The 24,063-nt window shown below is 33.8% G+C and overlaps 1 protein-coding gene across 1 annotated transcript; it reads left to right on the top strand.

The window, feature by feature from the left end:
• The first annotated feature begins 1,640 nt into the window (after positions 1-1,640).
• On the top strand, positions 1,641-23,505 carry LOC138307113 (eukaryotic translation initiation factor 2A-like). The gene is made up of 17 exons (XM_069247743.1): positions 1,641-1,728; positions 3,012-3,081; positions 4,064-4,135; positions 4,940-5,058; positions 6,568-6,667; positions 7,018-7,100; positions 7,342-7,442; positions 8,436-8,664; positions 8,987-9,055; positions 9,487-9,588; positions 10,944-11,118; positions 11,559-11,731; positions 12,955-13,065; positions 13,555-13,628; positions 14,131-14,256; positions 15,086-15,151; positions 23,365-23,505. Exons 1-17 carry the CDS (start codon positions 1,710-1,712, stop codon positions 23,503-23,505), a joined length of 1,830 nt encoding a protein of 609 aa, XP_069103844.1. The 5' UTR covers positions 1,641-1,709.
• Positions 23,506-24,063: the final 558 nt, after the last annotated feature.

Here is a 24,063-nt window from a genome sequence, read left to right on the forward strand (position 1 = left end):
TCATAAACATTCAATTTCTCTTTTTTTCCCCTTGTTTCCTCTAATATATTGACTAAGTGTACATTGAACCTGTTCACTTCTCTAAGACATACTGATTAACATCGGTCTGTGCTAAGAAACAAAACTTATTAACCAATTCACAAGGGGTATATCAACTGCATTTGAATGATTTATTGATTTTTTTAAATAATTCTTTCACAACATTTTTAACAAATTTATTAAAGACACATACCTGATCCACACACGACAAACACGAATAATGCTAACAGCCAGGGACCCACTGGGTACTTCTCTTCTGATGGTTTCTGAAAAGATAAAAATTATTATTTCAATTTAAAGAATATTGAATAATAATTATATTATTTATTTATAAACAGACAGATATTGAAATTATCCTTTATCTTTTTAGCTTAAAGGCATCTCCTGATGACAGAAAGCACCATCAATCAAGGATATGTGTCAATATGTCTCAAGGCATTATTTGCATGTCAAGCAATGAGGAAGTTCTATAGAACTATGTACCACACCATAACTCATCGACTCAGAATCAGAATTTTAGACAATGAAAATTACAATCATAATGAATATCTATAAGCTAGGATACAACTGATCCTAAGCATTATGTAGCAAAATTATAATAATGATGTTTTAGTTTAGCAAAGTTCTTAATGTCCGTTGCACAGTCAGTAACAATCTATACTTTTTTAATATTACAGTTACAAAATGTTCATTCCTATAGAATAATGTTATATTAATCACATTAAAAAAGATTCAAGATAGTAATTACCTAGGCAAATGAGTTATTAACTTTTTATTAATCTGTTCGACTATGCCCAGTCATCATTTGCCTGTCATGAATTTACATGAGCAGACAATTAACTAACATTTGCCTGCTGTGCATACATAATATATGAGATGTCTGTCTTGAAGTATTTTTAATGACACAATGTTCCTATTGTTACTTCATCTGGCTCTTGCCTGAGCCTAGGCTGTGTAAAAACTAAGTAACAGAGTTGATATTTTACACCTCGTTAAATTGATGATCAGTGTGCATAGCCATGCCTTATTTATTCGTTTATTAACATAAATGCTATAAATAAAACAATTTATATGTTGAAAATTCACCAAAAACATTTGCACCAGGTAGATGGGTACACAATATGTTTGACTTGACACGTCCCAAAACCGGGAGCGTCAAATCAGGTGTGCAAGCGCACAATTTTCTCACCAGTGTCTTTGGAACGTTCCCTCGAGTAGTGATGTTTTTACTGTGCTTGTCGCTAGCAATTCTCATTCTCTGTTTTGCAGCCATGATTTTCTTGTTGCTTCCTCCGGTAAAAAAGATGAAATGTTTTAGGGGACTCGTCCGGCTCAAGCCTAGCAGATTACACGTCAATATTGTGACACGTCAATATTGTGAAAAGGAAGTTGACCGGTTTTCATTCAATTAGTTCGACAAAGAAAATAGTGCGTAGGTCGTGTTATTGTAAACCACAATGATCTTAACGTTGATTTATCTTTTATATACAATCTTGATAAAGATAGAATAATTGATTTAATGAAAAAAGTGAATGAAATAACTCGAAAAATATCAACATGAAAAGACTCGCGTATTAATATTTTCTCGACAAATCGTGTGATCAGAACGAGACTCTTCGCGATTTATTCGGCCGTATTAAAAAATGCAGAGGAATTCCGATTAAACAAAAATGGCGCCCCCCTTGACACGTGAGTGAATCGCGATTGCTTATCATCGATTCATGTCATGTAGTCCTTATATAGAACATATGTTAATTTGTTGTGACAAATTTAATGTAACTTGAATTGTAGTATAACTGAAACACTTTGCTGTAGTATACAAGACAATTATCGTGATATTTCTGGACATTTCGGTACCATTTAGAAGAAATCAACATTTTCTAACACTTTTTATCGGCGAGGTGTTTGTTCGTCTAATACGATTAAAACTTGTCTGGTACTGGTATTAAACCCCATTTTTAACAAACTTCAATTATCTTATATATTGAGATTTAGACTTTAAATAAAATTTTAAAATATTCACAACTAAATAAATGATTATGTTTTGAAATGTAAACATTGCACATTTTATTTGCAACATTCAGCTTGATTCAAGCTTGAAAGCTCTCCGGAAAGCTAGTCAGGATATATGTGACTACTTCATGCAGTTTACAATGAACCCCATAAAATTGTATATTCAAATTATGCATGGTTTATTATGTATAAGAACAAGGAAAATACACATACATTTGTATGATTCCTGTCAAATGCCTGACTAGGAATCGAACCTGGGTCTCCGGTGTGAAAACATACTGCTCTACCAACTGAACAAAAGAAGCATGCTCTGGATCCATCTGCTGAGTGACAGAGACCGTATTTAACACTTCGCACAAATCACACCGACCCGCTCCTTTTACATGTACAATTAACTAGCATCTCCCTTGATAGTCCGCTAAACCTGCCTATATTATTAGGCTTTTTAAATTTTTTTTTGCCTAATATATAGACTATATATTAGGCAAAAAAAAATTAAAAAATTAAAAAAGCCTAATAATATAGGCAGGTTTAGCGGACTACTCCCTTGACACTAGAACCAATAATCATAGTGGAGCTTGATTAGAAGTCAATCATCAAAGGTAGCTCAGTCGGAAGAGCATTTGGCTAGTGTTTGGGGATCCTGCTACACTTTCTCCTCTCCTGGAACAAACTTGGTGCCCAACTACAGTGGTGGTATATTTAAGGGTCTTCTATGTTTTAAAAAGTGAAGACTAGTGCTGAAATGGTTAGAAAAAAATGCCAACCACTTAATAAATATAACCGTATATAAACCAAACGGAAACTGGATAACCGACTTAAACTCTAGTTTGATCATTAGAGTCCATCATCAGTACCAAAAAGCCTTGATAGCTTTGCTCAGCATTAAGGGAGTGAGCCAGGGCAACTGGTTTGGCTGAAAAGTATTATCTATAAGAATCTCTACTCATGTTTTTCAGTTCGAGGTACAGACGGGATATGGATGGTAAATGGGCCACCAGATATTGGTTCAGCTTCACAGTTCCAAGGGTATGTGATATGTGACTGTATACATACTTTGATACTTTGTTCTTGCAAACATACATGCTAATTATATTGTTCATGACCTGCAAGATAAATACATGCATACATCTGGGTATATATAAAGATGTCATGTACTGTCTTTGCTAGCAAATACATGCACACCTGGGTCTGGCACCATCAAACTTTCTCACACAGATGTTTTACTAAAATCTATGTAAAATCATATATATAATTCAGTAAAAACATCTGTCTGAGAATAGTTATATGGTGCGGGACCCTGGTATATAAATTTTTATAAGGAATTTTAAGGTCTAAAAGTTATGTATACAGTGGACCCCAGATATTCCTGACAGCGACAGTCCGAAAAGCCTCACGCGCCGGACAGAAATGTTGGGGAACGGATTACAGTAACGTATATCGACCAAGAACACAAAATTTGTCAGTCCAGAAAATTTATAAACCGGACCGACGGTTTAGAATCTGTTTTTTTTTTCACTTAACTGGGAAGGGGCCTTTTTTACCTATTCCTTATTTTGGGAAAGAAATTGGAAAATTGGGAAGGAAATTTCCAGGTTCAAAATCTATTTTTTGGGAATTTGGCATAAATTTGAAATGACTTCCATTGGGAATGGGGCCCATTATCGGCTCCAAAAAGCCCCTGGAAAAAGCCCTGAGGCTGGAAACAATGGTGTCCAGCTTAATTTATCAAGGGTTCACTGTATGTATTATTTTCTCATTAAGTCTTGAACATTAAAAAGTTGGTACCTGCACACAATAGATGTAAACAAACATGTAGACGAACACGTTGTGTTTGTGTTATTTCGGACTGAAGAAGGCCCTATAGTGGCTGAATATATATTTCATAGAAATGATTTTGATTTTACTTTGAATTTATTTTGGCCTTTTATTTCGGATTATTAATATACTAGCTTTATACCGTTTTTCCTCATTATGATTAAAAAGTACATATTGAATTTTGTTTTGGCAGGGAGAAGTCACATTGTCGGTGCATGGTCTTCAGTGATGATGGGTCACGTCTTGGTTGGTGTACAGAAAATCAGTCAGTATATTTAATATATACTTAGAATCCTTTTGTCAAATAATTGAAACATTGATGTTATATAATTGATAATAATAGAAATTTACTTGTATTTTTATTGCGCGTGCCGTATGATTTTGTTTGCTCCCATCCAAATTGAGTGGAGTATGTTTTGGCGCAAGTATGTTCCTGATACATGCAATTTTACCGGTAAAAATACTTAAATCATGCTCAGATCAGAACAATTTGTTTTGCATTTGGTTTTAATAGTGAAATAGTAATTCTGTCTGTGCTAAATTGAATGACTAGTTATAGCATAAGAAATATTATAATACTTAAAGTGAATAGTCGGGCAAAGAAAACCAGTCTTAATGCGTTCATTGGCCTTCCAAAAGTTCTCGCATATTAGTACGACGGTCAAGTTCTGCTTAGTTTCCCAGTTCTGACCATTAAAGTAAAGAAAAGTTGAAAGCATTGAAAGCGAGGCTGCGTGGAAATGTAGCCACGGACATAGTGAGCCGGGAGGACGTTTTAGAATTTCCATACTTTATATTAATTTTTTCGTACGCAAACAGATTTTGACAAGAGATTTTATTTTTCCATTTCATAAGAAGTTATACTGGATACATTCACACCATTTTTACCGACTTTAGCCATCCTTGCCCGACTGTTCACTTTAAAACATTTAGGCTAACCCAATAATTTTGTTTGGTTTAACACATTTAGGCCAAGCTTATTATTTTTTTGTTTAATACATTTAGGTCAAGCTAATCATTTTGTTTGTTTAATACATTTAGACCAAACTAATTAATTTGTTTGTTTCAGGGCCATTGTTATCAACACAAACACTTTCAAAAAAGTGTTTCAACTTGACATCAACAAAGTTGTTTGTATGAAATTTTCACCTAAAGCTTCTGTCCTGGTGCTGTGGCAGAATTATTCAGGTAAAGACATTTATACAAAATCGAATGACAAAAAATCACAACCAAAGGGGAATTCACAACCTTCATGAATGTCCAACCCTCAGCAAGCCTGGGTTTAACTTGGACATTCATGATTATGAATTTCTCAAGATAGAGAATGATTATTTTTCTCCCACATACAATATATAAAACATCCTCGATACTCCAAAGGTTACTATCACTGACGATAAAATATCCACCCCAGGCTATCTCATAATAAAACTGGAGACAGTTCATCAGAAAGTAAACTGACCTATCACAGGCCTGCAGAGACTTCCTTTGAAGATTACAGAGAGAGTGACGCCAAAATTCAAAACAACACGGTCAACCGTTATTCCATTCTTTTGATGTACGTAAATCTGTTTATTAGACTTATTTAGGTTCAGAATTGTAGACACAAATTCAATCCTGTTTAGTTATTGCATTTGATATCGATCGTTTAGCTGTTTCTCAAATATTCACGTGTCGATCTAACGTAAACAAGAATCTAATATTGGAATATTTTTTGTTATTAAACAATTAAAATCCATTTACAACTTCGAAAACAATTACTTGTTGTTCGTTTTAAGTGTAAATAATTTATGTATTTATCAAGTAAACGAAACGATATCTATTTGCCTATTCACATACATATGTGTGAGGTCAAACGAAGGTGCAAAATGTCATCTCCGCCTATTCGAATACTCCAGTTATTTGCATATTTTCTTCTGGAATATGACTTATTCAAATAAGCGGAATCCTCTGTATACCAAAGGACAAAATTACCTATGTTTTCTCTTGCCTTCAGTTTTACTATGACATAGTCTAGATGTTTAGATGTAATGACAGTGATGTTAAAGGCCCAATATATGTAACTTTTCATATTTTTTTTTGTAATCACAAACATATACAATGATCGAACATTGTATCAATGACCTAAAATAAAGATGAAAGACGTGTATTATGACATTATTCTGTGCAGATAAACCCATGACATCGAAAGGTCAAAACTTGTCTTGTAAACATATCTGCCAGTCGAGATTGCAAAACCAACAATTACCAAAGCGTTTCGTATCTAGACCTACAGCCTATATCGATGGGGTCACATGATATTTTCCAGAAATGGAGAGTTTCAGTGAACATATTTGTATCGTTTCAGTTTGTATATATTGTGGGCAACATTAATTATTTTCAATAATTTTATTATAATTTATTTTCAAAACTTCCTGGCATTAGTCAGCTTCTAATGCAGAGAGAACGTGGTAATTTTCTTGTAAATGTTTGTGATTACAAAAAAACCTGAAAACTTCATATATTGTGCCTGTAACCTCCGAAGTATCGAGGATGACAAAAAAGGATAAAACATTAGTCTCAGAAGACATATTTTCACCATGACCAAACATCAAAATTGATAACCTTATTGACATATATGTCATGGTAAGGTCTCATGAATTAATGGCTTCATTTGTGGATTCTTTTTCAGTATTATTTTATGTCTATTCTGTGTTACAGTTAATGCAGAAACCAAACAGGGGAATGCCAATCTTCACCTATACGATACGTCCACAGGTGTTCTGCTCCGAAGTTTTATACAGAAGAAACAGAAAAACTGGTCAGTTAGCTAGCAAAACATTCTACAATGAACAATCTTGATAAATTACTGTAAACCACTGTGTTTTTGTAAAGATTGTGAGATATTGATTTTCACGTAATTTCAAGTTTGAGCTTGAAAATACAAGAGAAACAGAAAAACTGGTCAGTCAGCTATCAAAACAATCTTTAATCTTTGTAAATTACTGTTAACCATGGCCACTGTAGTTGTGCTTTTGCAAGAATGTGAGATACCGATTTTCTCGTAATTCAAGAGAAGGCTCATATGCAAATTAAAATCTCTTTGAAATGTATTTTAAATGAATGTCATATTTAAGTATGTTTAAGAAGTTCATGTTTGCTGTCTTACAGGGATCCTAACTGGACGAAGGATGAGGGAATCTGTTGCAGAAATGTTAACAATGAACTGCAATTTTTTGAAAACAACAAATTTGGTAGGTACCGATAGCCATTACGTAACATATGTGACGTATATTCCCATATATGTAGGCACTAATTTTACAAGATCTGTTGAGTTACTGGAAACAAATATTTTTTTGTATGACCTAAAGAGAACAATGATAATATATATATATAAATGATATCTAATGAAGATATGACACGAGTTGTAGCAGTATAAAATGATTCAAGATCTTCTTAAATTTATATTTAATATATATAATTTTATTTATTCAGACGAGATCAAAATAAAGCTGTTGATGCAGAAGATATCAGAGTACAGTCTAGCAGCCTGTGGTCCTCCATACATAGTGGCTGGATATGTCCCTGGAGTTAAGGTAAGTGAACACAGGCAGCAAAATTGTTGACAGGATACCAGTACTCAATGCAGATAAAGTACTTGTTTAAAACAATACCAGTTTGAAAAAGTACTAGTACTCGTAACAGTTTTAGGGGCGAGGACCATGTGAAAAGAAATCCATTTGTAAAGGGGATTTATCACATAACTAGCTCGCCCAGCCATGTCATACAGCCATGTCATAAATATCGTGAGATATGTGTAGTAACATTATTGTGACGTCACAATTAGTTTTGATGTCATAATCTATATATGACGACGCATGATTGTCTCGGTAGACGGAAACGTCACATCCGAGCCAGATATCTTCTGTTTTATATGGAGATGAAATCTAAAGTTTCGCTTATATTTCTATTAATAAAAGTTATGTGATAAGTAGAATCTTACATTCATGACTAAAGGCTCATGGCATATCAAATTATTGAACTCGTTTGATAAATTTCATATCACATAGCCACTCATGTATTAAGATCCTTTATTAATGAATTTGAAAGAACAGGAACTTTCGTAATGGGTCAATCTAGTCTTTGATTTAGAAGAGTCTAAATGTGTCCTCAGGGATGAATGAGTTAAAAAAAGTCCTACATTTTTATTTGATAATGAAAAATACATTGACTGCATAACAATGTATCTAATTTCTTATATGATTACAAGGGTTTAAAATGAAATGAAATCTGTATATTTATTATGTTGGACAACTAGCATATTTCTTCAAAAGTATCAGTTTCGCTTAAATACTGCTATTGTTTCACACATACTTATTCTGGTGCAATGAAATTTTAGCACAAACAGGTTTAATGATGAATTCACACAAACACCATTATGATAAAGATACACATGTATAAACAATACACAGAACACATTACTGGGTAGTGCAATTCTAATTCAACAAATTCAAAAGTGAAATAAGCTTCAATACAGCTGAAATATGTACGGTAACTGATTTTGTAGCTACACATTTGGTACATTCCAGGGCCAGCCATCCTTCGTGAGAGTGTACCAGTACCCTAATTTTGGAGGCCAGCAAGCCGCACTAGCCAGTAAAAGTTTCTTTAAATCGGACTCGGTGGTGATGAGTTGGAACTCCTTGGGCTCGGCCCTATTAGTTCTGTCTTCCTCAGAAACCTCTGATCAGAATTACTATGGAGACCAAGGCCTCCATTTTATATCTACCCGCGGTGAGGGCTGCCTTGTTCCTAGATGTAGGTATTATGAAGATTTCTCAGACATAGGTTTCCTACGTGTCTGACGTCAGACAATTGCTTTAATTTGGAATCATAAAATTAAAATGATGGGGATCCCAGTTAGGGACTGATGTGAAAAGTATATAGATTTTGAAAATTGTGAGCAAATTAAATGAACCAGAAAAAAAAATTAATATTTTCAAGATTATGAAAAAAATGAGCAAATCAAATGAACTAGAAAAACAATTGATATTTTTCAAGATTATGAAAAACATGATTGTAGAATGACATATACCTGAGCAATAGTATATATGTAATTAGAAAGTTTGATACATTTCAGCTAAGAATGGTCCTGTTTACTGCACTGAATGGAGTCCCAAGGGAACCGACTTCTGTGTTGTGTATGGATGTATCCTTGATATCAGTCATACTAACTGTAGTTTAAATACTCTGTAACAGAACAAAATGATTGTACTGTAGCCAGTCTAGTTCTATCTACAGTATTTGAAATATAATAGCATGATGATACACCCACTTTTGAATAATATTTCAGCTGAATAGCTAAGCACCCTGTACATTTGTATATTGTTAAATATCATGCTTTCTGCTCTTATTTGATTTAAAATTCTTAATTTGATTGGAACTTTTAACTCATTCACCCCTTAGGACACATTTGAACTCTACTAATTCAAGGGCTGGAATAGTTCATTTTGAATTTTCAGGGATGAATGAGTTAATTTTACACTGCATTTTAGTAGTCTTCGATGATATAGAAGGTCATCAATTATATATGTATTTTATGAAGATATTTTATCAATTATTTTCTTAACCATCTCTCAGTCATGCCAGCGAAGGCCACACTATATAATCTCAAGGCAGAGCCTCTGTTTGACTTCGGAACTGGACCTCGTAACTCAGCGTTTTACAATCCCCAGGGATCCAATATCCTTTAAAAGCAGTTTGGTCTTATATCTCTGCAATATTCATAATTCAAATCAAAACTTTGATCAGATTTACATTGGTTCAAAATTAGATCAAATTTTGTTTGATAAGATTTGCATAGCTACCGGGTGAATTAGAATGCCTTGATGAGGGGAGATCATCTTAAGTGACAAGTAAGATTCAGGCCTCAAATTTCTATGAGAAATTTTATCAGATTGGCATTAGGTGAAATTAAATCAAATTTAGTTTGATCAGATCTACATAGCTATGTCAAAATGCCCTCACTGATAAGGGAGATAATCTGAATGAAAATTAGGGATTAGGCCCCGATTTCTTTGTTTAAAGATTCTCCATCGCTGACAAATGGTATTTTTTCACTATAAAAAACAGCAGTAGACAATATAGTATTTTTCTTCAGTTACACAAGTTACTTACTTTACACCATTACCACCATTGGAAAGTTTGAGCTTCGAATTTTACTTCAAGTTAAAATTTCAAAAAATAATTAATTGCATCCCGAAAAAATTCTGTGGCAATATATTCTATATGGAATGAAGTACAGATTGCTCATGTACCAAATGCAAAATAAATTATCTTATATTATTTTTTGTGTTAATTAGACATATATATACATGATTAAACACCAATTATTGTTAAGTGATGAATATCATTTATGCTCTGTCGGCGGTCGAGCATCTTTAAACAATGTGTTGTTAGGTTGAAAACTGAAAAAAACATATGTAGACTGTCCATTTTCTCTGTAATATTCTGAATTAAAAATTTGTATTTGATCAGTTTGGTTACCAGGATAAAACTCTCATACCGTATTCGACCTAATAAGCATCCAGGGTGTTTAAAAAAAAAAAGAAATAAAGGAAAAGATGCTTGATAAGACAAAAATATTGTAAACCTATACACTTTTGGTCTTTTTTTATGCTCGGGCAAATTAAATTGAGGCCTCAAAAGAGGGAGGGGCACTTATACAGACATGGGCGATTATTGGGTCGAATACAGTGATTTCAAACAAGGAGAGATAGTCAAGTCGTGGAATTCTTACCAAAAAAAACATGGGAACTAGTTGACTGACACTATGATTTAATGTTTAATAAAAGTGAGTGTTTTCTTCAGCATATAATAAGGATTTATAAAGAGACAGGAAAGTATTGTTTTTATAGTTAAAATAGTCTTAACAACAATTCTGTGGAAATAGGTCATTTGGGAATCATAGACAAAGTTTTTATTACTCAGGTTGTCATTATACAGAGGTAGTCACTAAGACAGGTTTACCTGCAGGAAGCCTTTGTATGACTGGTCGTATCATTACTGCATCTCTAAAATCTTCCTTAATGTTCCACTCCTCTGCCTGGCTGGATTTGGAAATCTCCGTGGTAACCTAGAATTCTGGGATACCAAGCAAAAAAAACTAATCTGCCAAGCTCAAGCACCAGACACAACAGTGTTCGAGTTCCACCCAGATGGAGAACACTTTCTCACAGCGACCACTGCGCCACGGTTACGTGTTGGCAATGGGTATGGTCATACGGTCCTCTGATCCCACTTAAAGTATGGTTGACCTTGATAAGTCTCACCTTTCAGTGGCTCTCACAAAAATCAAATCAAAATGTGACATCACAATCACAGGAAGGTGGGACTAATGGGCTGTAAATCTTACTTCATCTGCATCGTTTTGATATCTTGAAATTGACGTATTGAAACAATACATTATAATTTGTGTTAAAATTTCAAGAGTTAATTTTAAAAAGTTAAAAACCTTGAGCCTGTTTCTGAGTCCTCTGCATATTAGTGTGCTCTTTGTAAAAAAATTAAATTACCCGGTGTATAAAACTGAAAGTATTAAAGGTTGTTTTTATTCACCGAGGATTACATTTCACCACACAGGCAATATTTCTTTATGTGAATTTTTTTTCACGATAGATAATCCTAAAAGGATTTTATTTCTGTTTCCACAGGTACAGAATATGGCACTTCACTGGTTCCCTGCTGCAGCAAATCAATGTTGACGCAGAAAAGGAATTATGGGAGGCGCGGTGGCAGCCTGTTCCCGCGGGAACGTATCCAGAGCGAGTCCTGAACTACAAGGCGGCACAGGCGATGGCCGCAGAAGTGGCTCCACTACCTGGTGGTTCGTATTTTCATTAGGTTGCTCCCTACCGGTACCCAAGGCAGGAAAGCATCAGAGAGAAAAATGCTAAAATGTGATGTCCTTGCGGTGGGGGGCTTTACCCAATGTTCTCTATGAAAGTCAAATTTGAACCAGTAATAATTTCAGAAACAATATCTTCATTACTACCATCAAAGTTAAGTAGTATGTATGGTTTTTGCCTTTTTGGTCCCAAAATCTGTCAAATTTTCAAACCTGTTATTTAAAGTGAACAGTCGGGCAAGGATGGCTAAAGTTGGTGAAATGGTGTGAATGTATCCAGTATTATTTCTTTTGAAATAGTGTGAAATAAAATCATCTCGTCAAAATCTGTCTGCAGTACGATAAAACTATGCTTATTTAAAGTCGGGGAATTCAAACGTCCTTCTGGCTTCATATAAAGTCTGTGGTTACAATTTCCACGACAGCCTCGATTTGGTCAATGCCTTTCAACTTTTCTGTTAACTTTAATGGTCAGAACTGCGATATACTCGAAGCGAGAACATTGACCCGGTCCTACTTAATATGTGAGCAATCTTTTTGGACAAGGCCAATGAAACGCCTTTTAGAACCTGGTTTTCTTTGCTACTTGGACTATTCACTTTAGTTCGATTACAATTGTTGAATTATAGGCAAAAACCTTCAAACTTCGTGCAAAATCGCATCACTATAAAGACAATCATTAGACGTCATATATGACATCATAAACAATTTAATTGAATTGATGCTCAACCGCTGACAAATGTTTATTTTTTCACTATCAAAGAAGGAATCACACGATTTAGCTTTTTTCTTCAGTGTTACTTACCTTTACCATTTACCCACCTTTGAAAAGGTGTAATTTACAAGTCAAAAATATATTTAATTGCATCCCGAACATGGCACTATATCCAATTGTAGGCCAGCATCAAAGGAAAATAATGTTGATCAATTCTGAATTTACTCAAAACACCAATATGACGTTGGAGTAAAAATGGATGGGTACTACACTGTGTCTTGATTTTTTTTATCAAGGCCAGTAATATTGATCTTATATTGATGAGTGTATACATTATTTCTTAGAATACCTTTTTTATTTTTTTCAGATTACAACACACCAACATACTGAATTATTACAAAAAATATCAACCCTGCTCACTATGATATTAAATAACATGGTATTTGATCCATATTTTATGCAAGACTTGTGATTGTTTACCTTGCAGTAAAAGCGGGAGTCTATCGTCCCCCACAGGCCCGAGGTACCGCACCGTCTTTTAAACTACAAGAATATGAAGCGCCATCAGACCCAAACAAGAAACAGCCAACAGATTCTGGTACAGATTGGTTTGAAATTAAAATTCTGTATTTAATATTAAGTTTAGCAAATACTTTCAATAATAATTTCATTTGTTTTAGATCTTTGCTTGTATTGGTTTTGGTTTTACGTTCAGGTAAAGTTTTGTAACTTTCGTTATATCCTTGTGTATTTTCTCAAGTAAGTATCAGTACTTCTATCAGACTGAATACAACAGGGAATGTCGGGTGATGTAGTGATTAAAGTCACTCACCTTACCTAGCCAGCCAGAGTTTGATCCCTGGCAGGGATGTAAAAAGGTCCAGGTCACTTGTCCCCTGATCACATGAATTTCTCCACCCAAAAGATGAGATATTTTAATCCAAGTTAGAGTATATAATAAATGCTTTTTCAGAGGTTAAGATATTTGTTATGGCCAATTGTAGATCAGTTTCAGTGTCTGAAAGCTAGTGACATTAAATTTGTTTTGATGAATATAAATGTATGGTAATTTGATTGTTTTTGACAGGTGACAATAAATCTGCTAGTAAAAACAAGAAGAAGAGAGACGCTAGAAAGGCAAAGATGGCTCGGGAAAACGAGGTATGCTTGGTTCACAATCTGGTTATATTATCTACATATTGTGGTAGTAAAATCTTGTTTAAGGGCCTCTCATGCCAGAAGATGAATGCTATTAAGATATGATTGTTGATTAATTACAGGCTAATTCCATTTTCTTTATATCGTTAATTTTGCAGTTATTTTGACCTCACAAATTTATCATTACGCTATTAAACTGGTTCAAAATAAATTCAATGTTAAAATTTGTTTCCACCAAAATAAAACAATTTACAGGTTTGATGAGTTAGAATATAACTTTGGGGAAATGTATGGATATAGGATTTGAGGAAGCAGATATATGTGATTTTCAGGTATTGCTTTTATCATTTTGACAAGTTTTCATATTAAATATTATTGACAATCTCACTTGGTGTTCATATTTGGCCAATAGGTTGCTAAATTTCTCCGGGCAGTCAAACTTTCCCCATCTTTCATGTATTCCGAAAGAACTTGAATTTGAAATTGAACATTAAATGTTTTCTAGAGTGAAGCTTCTGGTCCGGCACCTCCTGCTGCATCCAGGCCTGTGTCAGTCATGGGAGCCGTAGTCTCACAGATGGCCTCTACCGGAGACCCCGAGAAGGATAAGAAGGCTCGTAATATCAGGAAGGTAAGTACAACATTATTGATGACTGACTTCATAGTTGTAACACAAACATATTCCGTCTTTGCATGTTACAGAGTAACCTCCCTTGCGGGTAGGTATCCATGGTAACATTAGTAAACACTTAGGCCGTTTTCGATTATACGATTTGACTGGTTGGACCTAGTTGTTCGTTTATTAATTAAAGAGCCGACCTGGTGATTTTATATTGTTTTCCGACGAGCCTTGACAAAACCCTCACAGGCCTGTATTAAAAATTGCAGGTCCGTCAGGATTTATACTTGAAATAATGTACCTTTAACCAACGGTCGGTCGAACCGGTTGTTCCGAATAAACGAAAAAGGCCTTAGAAGAATCTATTAGGTCATAATCAATACCTACCCACAAGGGCAGATAACTCTGTAATATGCATATAATACAGAATAGTTTGTTATATACACCAGATTGATATTTTTTGTGTTTTTAATTTGAAAAAAGTTAAAATGGTTTTTTTAAATATATGATTCAATCATGGTTCAATATTTTGCAGACTAATTTTTTGTTCATTACTCTGTTCCACAAAATTGCAAAAATATCTTCTCCTTGAATATCACTGGCTATACATTAATTAAATTAGCCCATACAGGCAGGATTTGTCTTTCCTTTGCTAATGGAAGGCTCAGAATTCCGAGGGTACAAGTTATTTATTTATTTTTTTCATCAAAGCTGGAGTCCACCTTATGTGTTCATTGAAACTCTAATAGAATAAACCTTCAATGTATATAAAACAGGTAGCATATTTAGCTTTTATTCTGTATTGTAACTTCATAACAGTGGTGTATTTATATCATTTCAGAAACTACAAGCTATACAGAAACTCAAGGAACAGAAAGCTGCTGGAAAACAATTAGAGATTAACCAGGTATTAATTACTCAAACACAGAATCTTTGTTTAATACTGTATTCAACCTAATAAGGGCCCAGGGAGCTTAAAAAATTAAAGATGAAAGGGTGCTTAATAGGGCTAACCTTTCACAAAAGTTTTGCATAGAGTAAGCCATTAAGCAATTTGCAAAAAAAAGTCGAATATAAACCTACATGATTTTCACAGTTTCAGTCCTATTTAAGTTAAAGAGAATAGTCGGGCAAGTGACTGTAAAAATCGGTAAAAATGGTATTAATATATATATCCGGTATAATTCTTATGAATTAGAAAAATAAAATTTCCGTCAAAATCGCTGTACATGCGAAGAAAATAATAATATCTATGGGAATCCTAAAAGTCCTCCCGACCGGCTAAGAGTGCAGTTTCAACCTTAACGCATGCGCACATCCACCACTCTCCGTAGTAAACAAAAACATGGCTACCGTAGTTTGAACCAAAGGTTTCCGCCAAAACAACCAACTGACTCACCTAAAATGCGAAAGGCAAGGCAATGGAGCAGCGACAATCCCAACAAATGACTCGGGAAACATTACGACGCATGGAGAGGAGTGTATAATACAACTTGTTATAGTGAAGAGAACAGTTCAAACGAGCACGCGGCGCTCCGTACCGCTACTGTACGTACCATAGGCCTACTACCCGGTACTCCCTGCTCAGCACTGTTAGTGAGCAGAGTCTTCGTATTTTGATCATTATGTAAATAGTCCCTAGCAGTATTTTTTTCATAAATGAGTGGTCACAATATGTGATCACTATATGTTTGCATACCCCTGTTACCCCTCATCCGTCCGTAAAACGTTAACCCTGGGGGTAAATGAAGCCTGCTGGGTTCTTATTTCGTGGGCTTGGGCCCTATCTTTAGTGGTTAATGAAGTGGCCCATGTATATTTTAGTAAAATGTACGTCCCGATGTAAGTTCAGTGTAAAACAGTTATAACATGTAACGCTCAATAGTGTTCTTCAAGATAAGTCATAATCGAATAGCTAACCAAGTATTTAGTTATTCAATAATATTATACAATATTATGCCTTAGCCATGGACTCAAATTTTATACCAGATTCTGAAGTATAGCTAGTATAATCGCAAGGGATATTATAAATTTTGTACAATTTTATTTTCTGTAAGCATGTTCTGGAAGTCAGTGGTTAGACACATGGATGCGTTAGCGAGTGTATATATGATTTAAGCATAAGTAGGGTTTAATTTGGTTAAAGTTTTTGTATATGTTATACTGTGTCCTGATTATATGGACACATTATACATAGTGTACGAATTGTAATTTGTTTTAGACTCTATGTTGCTTTGAAGAATATATTTGGTGAGTTACACCTAAAGACATTATTATTTCTGTTTGCAGAATAATAAATTAGGTGTCTTGTTATAATTTATTACAAACATGTATCCGCAGGTGGTTCATTGTTGATAAAAAAAAAAAATTATGACAATACTAGAAACTTTACGAGTCAGTTGAAATTTACTCTAGTGACTTTCATGCAATATGCAGTAACAAACGCAGTGGCATAACAAGATCCCATTGTATCATTATATTATTCTGAATATTTTGTTGGAGATCTATAGAACAAATCTGAATTTTGTATGTGTATTTTTTGAAGACAAATATTTGATTCTAAATCAGAATGCAGTGTCATTGACCTCATAGAGTTCATTTCAGACATAAACTTATTAAAATGGTTTTCTGGGTCCCGCATCTTTACAAATAAAAAAAAAATTTCGTCTAAAAAAATAAAAAAACCCCGTGTAGAATAAACCTAACATTATATTATATTCCATTGTATATATAATTTGAAATTGATCATTTCTAATTCTTTGGTACGATAGTTCCAACAGATTATAAAAAAATTTGTTGGAGTTCTTTTTTTTCAGGCTACCCGATGGCATGCAAAGTGACATGAATTATAGAATAGTTCATCAACGCGGTATCACTACTTCGGCACCAGTATTACAAGAGTATGTATTACATATACATACAATTAGCATCAATATGAAGATCTGAAAGTATACTTTTTCCAATATGGAGCCTATAATTATCGCATAGAATCAGAACAATTTAAACAGTATTCATTTATCTAAATGTTCCCTTTCTAACTGTAATTCATGTAATAAAATTTTTGATGCGAATACTTTTGTCATTGTTTAACTTTGTAGAATAAATATTTGTTTTTATTAGTCCTCTGAGAATCGCAGGTGATTATAATTTTTGCATCCATATGCCTGGCCCGGCATGTTGTTTGTCATGGGCTTGTGAGATAGGTTAGGCTTTTTCAATTACTTTTAAAATATGAGAGATTTTTTTTTTTTTCAGTATAGGGCCTAATAGTAGATACCAAAATGTCTTTTTGGAAGCGGATTTCTAAATTCTACTGTTAACTAAGAGCAGTAGGACATCAACATATAAATAAAAGACTCATAAACGTGAGGCAAGTTATCTGTAAATGTTAAAGAATTCATGTTTTGTTCATGAACCAATTTTCACATTCTTATTGTCTATGTTTAAATACTTGTTACATAGACCTATTTTATTGTTTTTAATACTTGTATGATAACCACATGTGAGATCTAACTAAAACACATAAGACCTAAAATGTAGTTATGTATGTACTGGTTATGTAGTCTGCATCTGTCTTTGGGTATTTTAGGTTTTCTAGAAGACAAAAAACATTGGTACCTGTATTGGGAAGTTGTGACATGTGCGGACAAGGGTGAAATACAGAATGAAATAGCTTACACATGTAGAAAGAAAAAAAAAAGGAACGGGAAAAAAAGAAAGGATGCGTATCATAAACCGATAGTGGATTCAAAAGGTTTCTTCGCTTCCAAAATCAATGTAGACTAAATAACCAAAAAAAGCCCTGTGTAATAATCTCCCAAAGTATGGCAATGACCGATAGATTATCAAAATGATAAAGCATGCCCCTCTCGCCACAGTTACCAGGTTATCTGCTATGCTATTTCTTCTATATTTTCAACCCGCGGCCCCCACAGTCAAGATTAACATACTTCCCGTATTCCTCATGTGATATCTTCTGTCTTTTAATAGCCCCGACGCGCCTCCCCATCCCCCCCCGCCCCCCCCAAACCGCCCCCCCCCCCCCCCCTGGCCCCCACCCCCACGCCCCACAACACACACATACCTGATTGATTGTCATGTTATTTCAGGTTCCTATTCAGGTATTATTCCTAAAAAAACCAAAAGGGGTATACACACTGTGTACTCTCAAAGGAGGGGAACCACTTCATTCAAAAAATGGAATTTACAATTTCATCTTAATTTTGAAATTTTCAATTTAATTATTAATTACTGGACTATTAAAAACAGTATAGAACCCCTCGGCTACAGGACAAAAGTTACTGTGGTACACATTTCTTCTTAATTAATTACTTTTCTTTCAACTCAATCATCTTTTTCTCCAGAGCACAAAAAAGAACAGGAAACAACAGAAAAGGAAAGTAACATACATGTAGGCCTATATGTTTTCATGGAAATATATATGATGTGTTAATTCTCACAGCATAGGCCTACATGATTATGTGAAGAATTAAATATTATCAATGTTTGAGAGAATTTCCTATAGTTGTAATTCTATAGCAGCTACATGGAATGTACGTTTTTACATATATATACATTGTACAGATACATATACATCATAAAAGTTTCTTTCCTTCCAGCTTGGACATTCATGTCATCTCTCTCCAGAACATCAAATATTGTTTACAAAAAAAAAAAAAAAAAAAAAAAAAAACAACCAGAGACATAGATAATTTAATTAAATCTCTTGCAAAAAACTACACGAATAATTGAAAACACATACATGTATATTGTACTTGTAAAATATCTATGTATGAGCTAATTTATTTTACATCTTTGACAGCTACATGCATGGGACGTTCTATGGAACGTTTTCGTGTGGTTTTAAATGGGAAATTATGTTACGATTATTTGTATTTAACCTTCATGATTCGGTTCATGTAAAAAATACGACGAATGCGATGCTGCAATAATTGCCCCTTGCCGGGGCCCCCATCTCTGGCATCGGCCCCCGAATATTTGTGTCGATTTCCATGTACAAGATGATGCTTTATCGAAAAAATGATTACAAAGCATTGTCATTAATGTAAGAATACTTCATTTGGCATCATCAAATGTATCATCTCAAAACAACAATTTGCATACCGCATTAGTGGTTTATCACACGAAACGAAACCGACACGACTGGAGCAAAAACGCATGTCCATGTTGACATTTCCACGCAGCCTCGTTTTTCAAAAAGAGTTTGGCGAATTTATATTTAGAACTGTGCTAAAAATTTACACGGGGCTTCCCCCAAAATTTCAATGGTCAAAACTGGGACACCGTAAGCAGAACTTGACCATCATTTATGGTATACAATGACTTTTTGGAAGGCCAAAGAACGCATTTAGACTGGTTTCCTTTTGCCGGACCGACTATTCACTTTAAAGTACTCTGAAATGAGAGCGTAGTGAAAAATGTGGAGTAGAACAAATTAAGTAGGGAGAGGGGGCGTTTATTTGGTAGACTAAACATGTAATCTATTGAATAGAGGCACGGAAAATCTATGAGGTTTTTATTTATTTGACACTTTTCTCTTTTAAGTTTTAGGCAATGACAATGCAGGAAAATGTCAAATTAGAGTCATCAAAACGGTCATTTGAGCTTACTTATAAATTGAATTACAAAAAATTCGCTACACGCTGTGTGTTTCATTTCCGTGTTTAAAAAAACGTCTTTGATCTCTCCAATATCTAAATCAACTACCAAAACATTTCTTTTCTTAAATTTTCATTCGTCTTTTAGAAAATATCTTTTTAAAGCAGAATGGCCGATCCATTACTGTCACGAACTGTTTACAAATCAGCAAGGGTTCATTCACAAAACTTTTCTATCTTTAGATTCTATATACAATGGATTGTTGATTTCTTGTTTACCAAATCAAATTTATGATCACTTTTCTATTTTGCAGATTTGAGAAGTTGAGAAAACAAGAGGACTCAACTTATAGCAGAGTTGATACAGCTCTTGGCTTGGTCGATGACTGGTTACCCTGATGAAAACTGTATAATCTATTGCCTGGGACTTCTCTATTGAAAGAAAGTATATGTAGTCTACTTGGTGCCCCCCCCCAAACGGACTGAACCATTTTGTTTTATTGATCGTACAATTGAACGGCTAAGCCGATTGTATGATTCTGAGCCTGGTGATAAATTTGGCAAATTAGAGATTTTTGATTGTTTTAAATCAAGGTTAGTCGTATATTTAAACCTTACACCTGAATCGATTCATTAATCATAGTACGGCTATTATCTTCGCTTGTAATTAGTGGTCCCAGGGTGCTAGAGACAACATAGTAACAAAGGTTAACAGGCTAATTAGGGGGAACCAAAATGTAAAGTATGGTGAAATAAAATTTAAAGAAAAAAGTCTCCCATTATTTTATAGCTCTGGTCGTGTAGTCTAATCGGAATACAGTAACATGTGCATATTGCAATCTTTCCGTTTAGAAGATGCATTATCAAATATCGTGATGTACTTATTTGAGTGAAAGACATCCCCAAAGTCGCATGTTAATTATGAATACAAAGTTGATTTTATAAGTCATAAAAAGGGCAGAATTTAAGAACATTGTAAAATACATCTCATGTTGGGGGATGGGTAGTTAAATTTAACTATAAAAATTCCCGCGTCATCAGAAGAAGGGAAGGCGGAGGCGCATAAATAAGCAGCAGTACATACAGGGAATTTAATCTTTAGGGCATTTTGACACCATTAATAAAATTATCATTAGTTTAATTTTAGCGGTCTGAGGAGCATGAAGCTTTTTGTATACATACTTGCTGTGATTTAGTTTAACTAACCTTTGTTTTTTTGCAAAACAAAAACATCCTTTTTAACTTCTTTGAATCCCACTTTAATTATCCTCCACATGTGATAAGGAATATCACAAAAAAGTCGTTTCAATACTACATTTAAAGTGGTCTCCAAATCGATCAATAGTGCATGTAAAATTGCTAAAATTAATGTCCGCCGCAGCCAAAATAAGTTTTGTTTTATCGAGTAATCACGAGGTTCATTTTAGGATGTGCCAGCAAATTTACGAGAGAACAAGTATTGGTGACCCAGAGAAAAAACCTTCGCAACCTATGAGCAAGAACAGGCCACCTAGGCGCCTAAACGCTCATAGATGATTTCAAATCTATGGCTAAATCAGGAAGATGTTGAGTTATTTTGAGTTTAAAGTTCTTAGGGAAAAGACTGTTACATGTAGGAGTGACAGGACAATACAGGTAATTTCATAGCTTTAGAATTAGAAATTGAAGGTTCACATATTACACTTGTAAATATTTATGGACCTAACCACGATAGTCCTGACTTTTATGATAATATTTCAGATACGATTGAAGAATTTAATTGTACTCATGTAATTATATGTGGGGATTTTAATCTTGTTTTAAACCCTGATCTTGATTATGACAAATCATATAAGAATGTAAATAATCCTAAGGCTAGAGATAAAGTTCTGGAGATAAATTGAAAGTTTTGGTCTTATTGATGTATTCAGGGAGCAACATGAAAACATTAGGAGATTTACATGGAGAAAAAAGAATCCAATTAAACAGCACGTTTAGATTATTTTATTATTTCGGAAAGTTTACTACCCAGCATTAATTATTCAGGTATAGACCCCAGTTATAGATCGGACCACTCATTTCCAAAAATACTAATTAAGTTGAATGAATTCAAAAGAGGTAAAGGAACATGGAAATTTAATAATTCACTTCTTCATGATTTGGACTACTTAAAAACAGTAAATGATTGTATTGATGAAGTTAAGAAACAGTATTCTTTACCTGTTTATAATCTGAATAGCATTGAAACTATTTCAAATTCGGAAATTCAATTTACGATATCTGAGCAGCTATTTTTGGAAACACTACTTATGGAAATCAGAGGAAAAACAATATCATTCTCATCTTATAAGAAAAAACAACAGAACTCTCAAGAAGATTCTCTTAATAAAGAAATAAAAGAACTCGAGGAACAAGATAGTGTTAACTTGGATGAACTACATGAGAAAAAAAATGAGTTAGAGAAAATAAGATCGCATAAAATCAAGGGAAGTATTATAAGATCAAGGGCAAAATGGGCAGAGGAAGGAGAAAAACCTACAAGTTATTTTTTTAATTTAGAAAACCGAAATTACACCTCGAAAATTATTCCGAAATTACAAATTGATAATGGCGACATTATATCTAAACAGGAAGTAATTTTACAAGAAGTGCATTCTTTCTATAAAAAATTATATGATGTTTCAAACACAATTGATACTCAGAATGTCAACTTAAAACATTATCTCAATAATTATAATATACCAAAACTATCTGAAAATGAGTCTGATAATTTAGAAGGGGAAATTTCACTTAAAGAGGCAGGAAATACTTTGAAATCGATGAAGAATAATAAAAGTCCTGGATCAGATGGGTTCACAACAGAATTTTTTAAATGTTTTTGGGGAAAATTAGGGGAATTTGTAATAAGATCAATCAATTTTGGTTATCAAACAGGACAATTATCTATAACACAGAGACAAGGAATAATAACATGTATTCCTAAAGCAGATAAACCAAGACATTTTATTAAAAACTGGAGACCAATTTCACTTTTGAATATTGTATACAAAATTGCATCTGGATCTATAGCTAATAGGATAAAAACTGTTCTCAATAAATTAATAAGTGATGATCAAACTGGTTTTATTTCAGGTCGTTATATTGGTGTGAACACACGATTAATATATGATATTATGCAATTTACTGAAGAAAATGAGATACCTGGCATGTTATTAATGATCGATTTCGAAAAAGCGTTTGATTCTGTTTCGTGGATATTTATTGAAAAAGTTCTTCTTCTCTTCGGCTTTGGTAAAAGTATAATAAACTGGTTTAAAACGTTACATAACAATGTTCATTCTGCTGCTATAAATCAGGAGGAAACTTATCTTCATTTTTTGATATCAAGAGGGGCTGTAGACAGGGGGACCCATTAGCACCATATCTATTTATTCTCTGTGCAGAAGTGTTAGCTACAAAATTAAGAAATAATGAAAATATAAATGGTGTAAATATTGATAACTGTCCAATTTTATTATCACAGTATGCTGATGACACTTCACTCATACTGGATGGAACAGAGAGGTCATTAAAGGAAGCAGTATGTGAACTCAAAGAATATGCTAAAATTTTCAGGTTTAAAAACGAATGTAGAAAAAACTCAAGTTATATGGATTGGGAGTAGAAAGTATAGTCAGGATTATTATTTACCTGAGCTAAATCTTCAGTGGGGAAAAGAAAAATTTACATTGTTAGGAATAGAATTTAGTGTAAATCTTCATGAGATCCCTAAACTTAATTTTGACAAAAAGCTAACTAAACTCAAATCACTGATTAGATTTGGAATAGGAGGTCATTAACACCTATCGGAAAAATTAATATAAATTATCAAATCTCTACTCATATCTCAATTTAACCACCTATTTATATCACTTCCTAACCCTGATGATAAATTTATTAAGAAACTTAACACACTTTTATATGAATTTCTGTGGAATGGAAAACCAGATAAGATTAAAAGGGAAGTAATTGTTCAGAATTATTGTAATGGTGGCTTGAAAATGACCAATATTAGTGCTTTTATTAACTCTCTAAAACTCACTTGGATTAGAAGACTCTTTAAGAGTAATGAGAAATGGCTGATTATATTAAAAACTTTTGTTGATTTAGACCGTCTTGCAAACTGTGGTTCAGAATATATTCAGGTGTGTATAAACAGGTGTTCAAATAAATTCTGGATAGA

This window comes from Argopecten irradians, chromosome 14 (genome assembly GCF_041381155.1).
Source record: "Argopecten irradians isolate NY chromosome 14, Ai_NY, whole genome shotgun sequence".
NCBI lineage: Eukaryota > Metazoa > Mollusca > Bivalvia > Pectinida > Pectinidae > Argopecten > Argopecten irradians.